Source organism: Brachionichthys hirsutus, unplaced genomic scaffold, assembly GCF_040956055.1.
Source record: "Brachionichthys hirsutus isolate HB-005 unplaced genomic scaffold, CSIRO-AGI_Bhir_v1 contig_387, whole genome shotgun sequence".
Lineage (NCBI taxonomy): Eukaryota > Metazoa > Chordata > Actinopteri > Lophiiformes > Brachionichthyidae > Brachionichthys > Brachionichthys hirsutus.
The window spans coordinates 2,250-12,500 of record NW_027180386.1 but is presented as its reverse complement, the minus strand read 5'-3'; the positions used below and the strand labels follow the sequence as shown (position 1 = coordinate 12,500).

Below are 10,251 nucleotides of genomic sequence, written 5' to 3'. Positions count from 1 at the left end.
TGGTGAGTGAGGCGATCCGTTCTTTCAGTGGTTCTCCCTGCTCTTCTGTTGGGCGGTATAAACAGCTCCCTCCGCTCCTGTTCTGACTGCTCACCCCGTCCATCCTGGAGCTCCACCGCAGTCGCCTCTGTATCAGCAACCACCTTCACCCATGCAGCCGCTCTATGTGCAATATCAACCATACCAGCCACTTCTGCAGCCAGTGGTCCAGCCAGAGCTGGACCCGGTCCACACAGTCCCAGCTGTTGAACCAGGTCAGCCAGAGGCTCCTGTTCAGCCTGAGACTCTGCGTGGTGAAGCTCTGCCTGCCGTAACTCCAGCCGAGGGTGAGCAGCAATCTGTATTGGATCATGACATTTGTTTGTTGCAGCAACACAAAGGATCTTGAGATTTAAACCCAGTCAGTCAGACGGACAGAAGCGTCTTATATTCGGTATTCAGAGCAGACCTCCACCTCTCTAGGTTCTCCTCTACCTGCACTCTGCTCTAACAATGTAAATGGTAAATGGACTGCACTTATACAGTGCTTCTCCACCTTTGCACAAAGCGCTTTACGAGTTTGGCCTCACATTCACCCATTCACACTCCAGTGGGCGACTGCTGCCATGCAAGGCGCTGCCAGACCAACCGGGAGAAATGTTGGGTTCAGCGTCTTGCACAAGGACACTTCATGTACACAGTCAGAGCGGGGATTTGAACCACCGACCTTCTGATCACCGGACGACCCACTCTACCAACCGAGCCACAGCCGCCCAATTGTCATCTGCAAACATCATATTCAGAGGAGCTTCCTGTCTCACCTCATCTGTTAGTCTGTCCATCACCATGGCAACAAAAAGGGGCTCAGAGCTGGTCCCTGGTGCATCCCACCTCTACACTAAACTCCTGTTACTCCAACTGCACACTTCACTGCTGTCCTGAACTACACTGACATACTACGACTACTCATGCAGTACCACAGTACCTCATGCAGTACCACAGTTCCTCATGCAGTACTACAGTACCTCATGCAGTACCTCATGCAGTACCACAGTTCCTCATGCAGTACTGCAGTACTACAGTACCTCATGCAGTACTGCAGTACTACAGTACCTCATGCAGTACTACAGTACCTCATGCAGTACCACAGTACCTCATGCAGTACTACAGTTCCTCATGCAGTACTACAGTACCTCATGCAGTACCACAGTTCCTCTCTGTACACCCTGTCCTAGGCTTTCTCTAGATCTACAAAGACACAATGCAGCTCCTTCTGAACTTCCCTGTACTTCTCCATTGCTAGCCTCAATGCTAACGTTGTGTCTGTGGTACTCTTCATCAGCATGAAGCGATACTGCTGCTCACAAATACTCACTTCTGTCCTTAGTCTAGCCTCAACCACCTTTTCCCATAACTTCATCGTATGACTCCTGGACACACAACACATCAACCTTTCTCCTCATCATCATGTCCACCAGCTCGCTAGCTTTTCCCGTCATCGTCCCAACATTCACTCCCTCCTCTTTGACCCACAGTAATCCATTTTTATTGTTAACCCGATCCGGTATGACTTTCTTATTTAAGTTGATTGCATCTTTAAATTTGGTTTTATGCCAGATACCATTCCTGCTGCAACCCTCTGAATTTATCCAGGCTTGGGACCGGCTCAGGGGAACATTACATTAGCTCCTGCTACCCGTGCTACCTATGATGCTGGATTTGCTACAATGTATAATGTTTTCTTTCCATTTTCAAAGAAGCTCCTAAAGCACCAAGCATGGGAATAGAATCCTATCGTCACATCTTAACCACAACATGTGACTTTTTAGGGACTTTATCTTGTTAATTGAAATTCATTCAGTTATTTTTAGATATTCCTCTGATATTATTTCAAACAAATAGTTCAAACAGATTCATATTCAGAAGTAACATTATATTAAAAACAGGATCTTCCCTAAATGTTTCTGTCTTAAAGAACCAGAGGTGGTTGAAACAGCAAATACTGTCTAAACACTAAACATTCCCTTGTAATTACTGCAGTGAACAATATTTGATTTCTGTCATTTTCCAGCTGAAAAGAAGAAAGACGCAGATGCAAAAAAAGGTACGCTTAGTTTGTCGGTAAACCCGAGTTCTCTCCAGCAGCAGTGATGTGCGATGACACGAATGCATTCATTCTGGGAAATGAACTCTGCAAGACCATCTCTGTCCAATTATCCCATCAGATCCAGAAGAAAGCAAAGAGAAAATGAAGAAAGGTGATTTATGTTTGATAAATAATTTTTGTTTTTAGGGCGGCATGGCGGCACAGTGGTTAGCGCTGTTGCCTAACAGGCACATGTTCGAATCCGACTTGTGGCCTTTCTGTGAGGAGTTTGCATGTTCTCCCCGTGTCTGCATGGGTTCTCTCCGGGTCCCCCCGCTTCATCCGGCCACCAAAAACGTGCAGTTTAGGTGAATTGGTTACACTAATTTGTCCATATGTGAGTGTGTGTGTGGCTGATTGTTTGTCTGTGTGTGGCCCTGTGTTGAACTGGCGGCTCGTCCAGGGTGTGCCCTGCCTCTCGCTCGTTGACCGCTGGGATAGGCTCCAGTTCGATCCGGTAACGGACGAAGCGTCCCAGAAAATGAATGATGTTTGTTTAGGGCTCAGTAGTTTGGTGTTGTCCACCATGTACATTTGACTTTTATTACAAGAGATAAACTGTTTTGTGAATATACAGACTCAGTTACAAACCACAGGGAGACAGGATTAACTTCTGACATGTCTGTTCTAGATGCTGCTGTTTCCAAAAGTGGGCTGAATAAAGGTGAATGTAAAATGAAAAGAATGACCGTTATAATAGGACTATTTATGTTCTGTTTAACATATATCAGACTTGATCTTATTGTGTTGCAGAAAGAACTGCACCAAAAGAGAAACAAAGAAGTCATGCAGTGGCCAAAAAAGGTGAGAACATTCTGGATAAAAAAAACTGTGACACCTTACATATATACAAAATGCAGGAATGCAGTTTAACAGAACAGTTTAAAGGTGACATATTATACCCTTTATCCACAAGTTAATGCAAAAATCTTAAAAAGTTCCAGATAAAGAGATAACAGCATCTTTATGGAATTATTCATTTCTGTATCTTATTGATTCCACGATTGATACGATGATGTAAAAGTTCCGTGTCCCTTAAAATAGTCTCATCAGATACGTGACTGAACAAAATGAGAGACAAACTGTTGGGAACAAATTTTCATTCAGATATTTTCAGTCTAAATCTCTGCCAATAAATTAGCCCATTGATTATGAATTAGGATATTGATTGGTGACAGACCTACTGATTACTCATTTAGTAATGAAGCGTTTTGAGTACTAAATCAAACGTTCTTCTTCATGAAGTTAAGCCAAACGTGGATAAAGAGAACTCTCTCCTTTTCTTCTATCCGCCTGGACACGGAGGTTTTGTCTTATTGTTTTACAAGTTACAAATGTCACAAAGACAAAGACATGAAAAGCTCTTCTGCTGGATGAAAGTCCTCCGCTGGAGTCGGTTCTTATTTTACGTCTTTACTCCAAGTCCGTTGCTTTTCTTTTCTCAGTGGCAGCTGTAAAAAGGAAAACAACTGCAACTCCTAAGAAAGGTAATTTTTCACGATGTTTAAATGTATATGAAAGCTGAAACCAGCCGCCGCTGATATTTCATTAAGATTACAGATTATTCAGGCCACCAATCGCGGCTCCTTTCTCATCATGTTAGCGCCTGCAGCTGCACGGCAGAGGAGGAAATCGACCTCTGGAAAGACAGGTGGCTGCACATCAGCATTTATCATTGATACAAAGTCAGTCACCGTTCAGATCGGTGTCGCGACAAATGATCAAACACTAATTGTTTTGCTCGTCTCAGAAGCTTCCCCTGTCAAGAGCAAAGCCAAAGGGCCGGCAGCCAAGAAAGGTACGGAGCATGGGACGCCAGCAGGCTTTGAGAAGTTGTCCAGTGCAACTAGCATGATCTTTTCTGCTCCTGAAACTACGCTGAGGTCCGAGTGACGTGAATTCAATGTGATTTTTTTGTGAGCAGAGGTGGTTCGAGAACCTCGTCTGCAGCCTCTCAGACTGAGAACGAGACTGGAATCCACCAGCGGGGTGAATGTGACCTCTCAGGCGCAGAAGAAGCCCGTTGGAGCGTCACCTGAAGCAGGTAACGCTTCAAAAAAGAATTCCATTTCTGTCTATTTATGGGAATTCAAATGATCTGCCTTCAGCTAGTTGGGGTTTCTTCTGCCGGGACTCTTCCTGCTGCTCCTGTCACCGACTCCTGCACTGTTTCATTGTTATTTTCAGCAAAGACATCCAAACTATTAGCTGAGAAAACAGGTACGAGGACATTTTAGCACCTGAATGCGTGCATTTGTTGCGCTCCAACAACAAGGAAGGCGAGAGAGCAGATTTTTCTTCCGACATTTTTTGAGATGCAGCGATGCTGTGTCTCCACAGGCAAATCACATTTGTTGGAAAACTAGTTGGAGTTTAAAATATCAAATGGGCTCTTCTATGAGAGATAACATTTCTGTTTGGAGACATGTCAGGTTATATTATACTAAGAGTGAAGCAATGTTATTGAAAATACACCACAGTAATTGTGCAGGCTGTAAAAGGAGTTTCCTTTCATTGCAGGCAAATCTCAGAAAGATGAAAAGAAATCTGGGAAAAAGACTCAAGGTGCGTCTTCAAATTCTAAAAGTGACGCCTGACGTTATTTGACACTGATTTGTTTCTGGTAACTCCTATTTTAGATAAACAAACCAACACAAGCTCTCAGTGAGTAGGAGCTCATGAGGCTCATAATTCCAAGTGGCCGTTAGGACGAACGGAATGGTGCACTCTGTCCGAATGTCAAAATGATGAATTGCATTGCTTTCATTTGCTGTTCCAGTAAAACCAACATCATCTACGGTGGCCCAGAGAGGTCAAATAGTCAAACACAAGCACTGTAAGGAGATGCTTGCCAGTCTGACAGCACATGAACAGGACATTTAAAAAAGATGCTGCAAATGGACACAACAGCAAAATGCAGGAACGCAGTTTAACAGAACAGTTTAAAGGTGACATATTATACCCTTTATCCACAAGTTAATGCAAAAATCTTAAAAAGTTCCAGATAAAGAGATAACAGCATCTTTATGGAATTATTCATTTCTGTATCTTATTGATTCCACGATTGATACGATGATGTAAAAGTTCCGTGTCCCTTAAAATAGTCTCATCAGATACGTGACTGAACAAAATGAGAGACAAACTGTTGGGAACAAATTTTCATTCAGATATTTTCAGTCTAAATCTCTGCTAATAAATTAGCTCATTGATTATGAATTAGGATATTGATTGGTGACAGACCTACTGATTACTCATTTAGTACTAAAGCGTTTTGAGTACTAAATCAAACGTTCTTCTTCATGAAGTTAAGCCAAACGTGGATAAAGAGAACTCTCTCCTTTTCTTCTATCCGCCTGGACACGGAGGTTTTGTCTTATTGTTTTACAAGTTACAAATGTCACAAAGACAAAGACATGAAAAGCTCTTCTGCTGGATGAAAGTCCTCCGCTGGAGTCGGTTCTTATTTTACGTCTTTACTCCAAGTCCGTTGCTTTTCTTTTCTCAGTGGCAGCTGTAAAAAGGAAAACAACTGCAACTCCTAAGAAAGGTAATTTTTCACGATGTTTAAATGTATATGAAAGCTGAAACCAGCCGCCGCTGATATTTCATTAAGATTACAGATTATTCAGGCCACCAATCGCGGCTCCTTTCTCATCATGTTAGCGCCTGCAGCTGCACGGCAGAGGAGGAAATCGACCTCTGGAAAGACAGGTGGCTGCACATCAGCATTTATCATTGATACAAAGTCAGTCACCGTTCAGATCGGTGTCGCGACAAATGATCAAACACTAATTGTTTTGCTCGTCTCAGAAGCTTCCCCTGTCAAGAGCAAAGCCAAAGGGCCGGCAGCCAAGAAAGGTACGGAGCATGGGACGCCAGCAGGCTTTGAGAAGTTGTCCAGTGCAACTAGCATGATCTTTTCTGCTCCTGAAACTACGCTGAGGTCCGAGTGACGTGAATTCAATGTGATTTTTTTGTGAGCAGAGGTGGTTCGAGAACCTCGTCTGCAGCCTCTCAGACTGAGAACGAGACTGGAATCCACCAGCGGGGTGAATGTGACCTCTCAGGCGCAGAAGAAGCCCGTTGGAGCGTCACCTGAAGCAGGTAACGCTTCAAAAAAGAATTCCATTTCTGTCTATTTATGGGAATTCAAATGATCTGCCTTCAGCTAGTTGGGGTTTCTTCTGCCGGGACTCTTCCTGCTGCTCCTGTCACCGACTCCTGCACTGTTTCATTGTTATTTTCAGCAAAGACATCCAAACTATTAGCTGAGAAAACAGGTACGAGGACATTTTAGCACCTGAATGCGTGCATTTGTTGCGCTCCAACAACAAGGAAGGCGAGAGAGCAGATTTTTCTTCCGACATTTTTTGAGATGCAGCGATGCTGTGTCTCCACAGGCAAATCACATTTGTTGGAAAACTAGTTGGAGTTTAAAATATCAAATGGGCTCTTCTATGAGAGATAACATTTCTGTTTGGAGACATGTCAGGTTATATTATACTAAGAGTGAAGCAATGTTATTGAAAATACACCACAGTAATTGTGCAGGCTGTAAAAGGAGTTTCCTTTCATTGCAGGCAAATCTCAGAAAGATGAAAAGAAATCTGGGAAAAAGACTCAAGGTGCGTCTTCAAATTCTAAAAGTGACGCCTGACGTTATTTGACACTGATTTGTTTAGTGCTGTCATGCGATTAAAACATTTGTGCAATTAATTAATTATGATCTGTAATTAATTAATCGACTTCATCTTTTTTTTTTATCTCACCTAAAAATTGCAGAGAAAATCCCTCAACTTGATGTATTTTCATTTAAATGTATTACATTATTGTGACAGATCAAAAGATTAATATATAACAAACAGTAGCTTTGTAAATTAAATTATTGTTTGATTTGAATCACAAAACTTTAATAATCCCAGAGGGAAATTCCATTCCGACAGATTCAGTCCCATCATTTAAGTTCTGATGTATTTGCTGCAACGTCTTCGATGCTAACTCGGGACTGTCGAATCGATCCTGATTCCTCTCCGCTCCTCACCTTGTCCCGCCCATCTACAATGGGAGCCTATCAGCTTGTGCTAAACAAGCCCAAGCGCAATGACATCCAATCAGTGTCCACTTCAGGGAGTCGCTGACTATTCCACCCCCAACGACTCGGGCACAAAACGCCCAACGCATAAAAGGAGTTTATAAAAAGGAAATACAGAATCAGTAAAGTTAGAAATTCAAAATTAGATTAACTCGATAAATAGGACTGTAATTCATTAATCGCAATTAACGTGATAATTTGACACCCCTAGATTTGTTTCTGTGTTAACTCACATTTTAGATAAACAAACCAACACAAGCGAGTGAGTATGATCTCATAAGCCTTTAAGTTTGTTTTCCAATAAAATAAAATCAGTGAGTAATTCCAAGTGGCCGTTAGGACGAACAGAATGGCGCTCTGTCCGAATGTCAAAGATGGTGAATTGCATTGCTTTCATTGGCTGTTCCAGTAAAACTAACATCGCCTGTGGTTAGCGCTGTGGTTAGCGCTGTGGTTTCCTTCACTCAACATCAAATATTAACATCTGACGCAGGAAGTCCTGCTTTTATAGGCTGATGAAGATATGTTCCTTTTTCCTTTCTAAATTCACCAAGTTTTGGGTTAGCTTCAGAGAGAAGCAGTGACGTTTCCTGCACAGAAAAAAAAAAGAAATTACACTGTGCATAAAATGATGAACCGATTTTTATTACCTAGGCAATAACGTTTTCCTCCTACTGCACTTGAACCACTGTCCTCTAAAACTACGGCCTGAAGGGAAGCGGTTCAGACTCTGCAGTCTCCTGCGGAGCCCGGGTGGAAGAGACAGCGTGACTCACCTGACCATGCTTCTAGTTACAGCTGATTACAGCTGAGGAAAGGTCTCACACGGGGCCTCGCTAGGATCTCCACCTTAAATTATACAGTAGTGCAGCAGCGAGTCCCATGATGCCTTGCGGCTTCACTACATCCTCAATACTTATGTTGTGTTGAACAGGAGACCGGAAATAAAATGTCTTCCTGCAGCTTTCTCTCCTTGCATGCATGAAGACACTCGTTCCTTGTCTTCCTCCCTCTCTTTCGCTCCAATCAGTGGATTTTACTATCTGTCTTGCAGAAGAGGCCCAGGCGGAAGACAAAACGACAGAAAAGAAGAAAGCAGGTAAGAGAAACTTCACCAGACGCTGCTGAAGACGCCTCAGTGGTTACGCTGCACACGATTCCTGATGAGAGTAACACCGAAATAAATCAAGGTTTCCTCCTAGAGGACACCCTGACAGTGTACGCTCAGACAGGTATTATGTCTTCTGTCCTCATGTCCACACAGGACAGAGATTCTTCCAGTGCATTTACGTCCCTGGTAAAAATGCACAGTACCCCATGAGACCCTTCACCCCCGCCATGTCCCCCACCATGATGTCCCCCGCACTCAGGTCCATGCTGGAGCAGCAGAGAGCAGCGAGGACGTCAGGACTGTAGGACAACCTGAACCCCCACCTCATTCCTCCATAGTGCTGCATCATCCGGTCCTTGCAGGGGGACAAGTACAAAATCTACGAAAGCCTCAGATTCTGAGAACCCACAGTCCGACGGACACGAGAGGACAGAAGACGAGTTTTGTCTTCCTGTTTTCCTCTCCGTGGTTGAGCTCCTGGGGCTTCTGCTCGTGCTTTCCTCTCGTCCGAGGTTTCGCTGTCTGCTGCACCGGTTGTCGCCGCCGTGATTTTCTTTGTGTCCCAGAATCACCCAAGGAAAGAAGCATTCATGAGAATATTCTTAATCGATGTCCTGTAAATAAAAATAAAAGCATTTGTCATTTAGGAAGAAACAAACACACACACCATGTCTTTGCAGTGAAGTTTATTCTACATTTGTTTTTTAACCCGTATATAGTAGTTTATTATTAAGGCATTTGCACTGACAAACAATAATACACATTTTTATATGCAGCACATAAAGTCAAACTAAATCAATAATTTAACACAAATGACTTGTTTTTGATTTAAATATATTTACATATTACTTGAATGGACATATTGCATATTTCAGCTATTTCACTGAAGCGCTGCAGAGAATGAATGAACCCGAGTGCTGAAGCTAAATTGTTTCTCGTTTCCTGTGTCATTGAATTCTTTGTTCATCGATGATCTTTGTCCTGAGTCCTGTTGCGTTTCGCTGCTTTGCTGCGTCTGGAACAGATTAGCCTGTAAATACTGGGGCGTGGCCAGCAGGGTGATTGATCCAAGCAGCCTCCCTGTCTCTGATCAGAATGATCATCCACCATCGATCATTAGGATGCTAAATGTTGCTGTGATGAATAATGAGACATTTTTGACCTCATCAAGGAGGATACATGGGGAGGTGTGAACTGCAGGACGTACTACAGTACTACAGTACTACTGTACATAATGTACTACTGTACAGGAGGTAAATCACAGCTGTTAAATGAAGCTAAAGTTGGATATTTTCATTCCCATACACGGACATATTTTCTTTAAACATTTGTCTTTGTAATAAATGACTAATTGAAAAGTGCCATTAACTTTAAGTAGAGATAATAATGGCTTGATATCGTTTACAGTTTCTTGATAGGACTAGTTTCCTCTAATTGAGCCTTCCAATGTAAATCTCTTAAAGGCCCTCATGAAAAGTTGAGGATTGAAGTGCAGTTCAAGGACTTGGTGGATTACAGGAATCTCCAGCTGTCTCATTTAAACAGGGAATGTCTGCAGGACAGCTTGGACGTGACCAACTAGTGAGACAGGACGATGTCATTATTTTCAGGTGTATGCGTGACCTCACTCGCTCTGGTGTGTGCCTGACCAACGAGTCCTGATACCTTATTGTTGTTGCTGCAAAACTATTAGCATTAGCAGCACTTTGCTGCTGTCTTACTGGATGAAAACACGGAAGAGAGGCCTTCACACTCGGATGAATCCTGGGATGAACTCAGTTTAGTTCAGCGCTTCAAACTGATGTAAACATATCTGAAAATGTTTGCAAAGCATCAAACAACCTGTCCTGCAGACAGGAAGAACATACGACTCCAGATTAAAACCCTTTAGGAGCACGCTGCAGATTAAACCTCTTTGGGAGC

General features: G+C 42.9%; 1 protein-coding gene across 7 annotated transcripts in view; it reads left to right on the top strand.

The window, feature by feature from the left end:
* The window catches only part of LOC137914395 (enolase-phosphatase E1-like), a 28,609-nt gene extending 19,558 nt beyond the window's left edge, over nucleotides 1-9,051 (top strand). For 2 of the 7 annotated variants that reach the window (XM_068757976.1, XM_068757971.1), the window contains 19 exons: nucleotides 66-326; nucleotides 2,051-2,083; nucleotides 2,205-2,237; nucleotides 2,757-2,789; nucleotides 2,879-2,929; nucleotides 3,571-3,612; nucleotides 3,729-3,776; nucleotides 3,876-3,923; nucleotides 4,050-4,169; nucleotides 4,313-4,345; nucleotides 4,646-4,690; nucleotides 5,631-5,672; nucleotides 5,789-5,836; nucleotides 5,936-5,983; nucleotides 6,110-6,229; nucleotides 6,373-6,405; nucleotides 6,706-6,750; nucleotides 8,272-8,316; nucleotides 8,482-9,051. In XM_068757976.1, coding sequence (XP_068614077.1) covers nucleotides 66-326; nucleotides 2,051-2,083; nucleotides 2,205-2,237; nucleotides 2,757-2,789; nucleotides 2,879-2,929; nucleotides 3,571-3,612; nucleotides 3,729-3,776; nucleotides 3,876-3,923; nucleotides 4,050-4,169; nucleotides 4,313-4,345; nucleotides 4,646-4,690; nucleotides 5,631-5,672; nucleotides 5,789-5,836; nucleotides 5,936-5,983; nucleotides 6,110-6,229; nucleotides 6,373-6,405; nucleotides 6,706-6,750; nucleotides 8,272-8,316; nucleotides 8,482-8,633 — 1,280 coding nt within the window. In that variant the 3' untranslated portion in view covers nucleotides 8,634-9,051. The remainder of the gene's footprint in view (nucleotides 1-65; nucleotides 327-2,050; nucleotides 2,084-2,204; nucleotides 2,238-2,756; nucleotides 2,790-2,878; nucleotides 2,930-3,570; nucleotides 3,613-3,728; nucleotides 3,777-3,875; nucleotides 3,924-4,049; nucleotides 4,170-4,312; nucleotides 4,346-4,645; nucleotides 4,691-5,630; nucleotides 5,673-5,788; nucleotides 5,837-5,935; nucleotides 5,984-6,109; nucleotides 6,230-6,372; nucleotides 6,406-6,705; nucleotides 6,751-8,271; nucleotides 8,317-8,481) is intronic. The other 5 variants (XM_068757978.1, XM_068757973.1, XM_068757972.1 and 2 more) reach the window with 5 other exon arrangements.
* The last annotated feature ends 1,200 nt before the right edge of the window (nucleotides 9,052-10,251 follow it).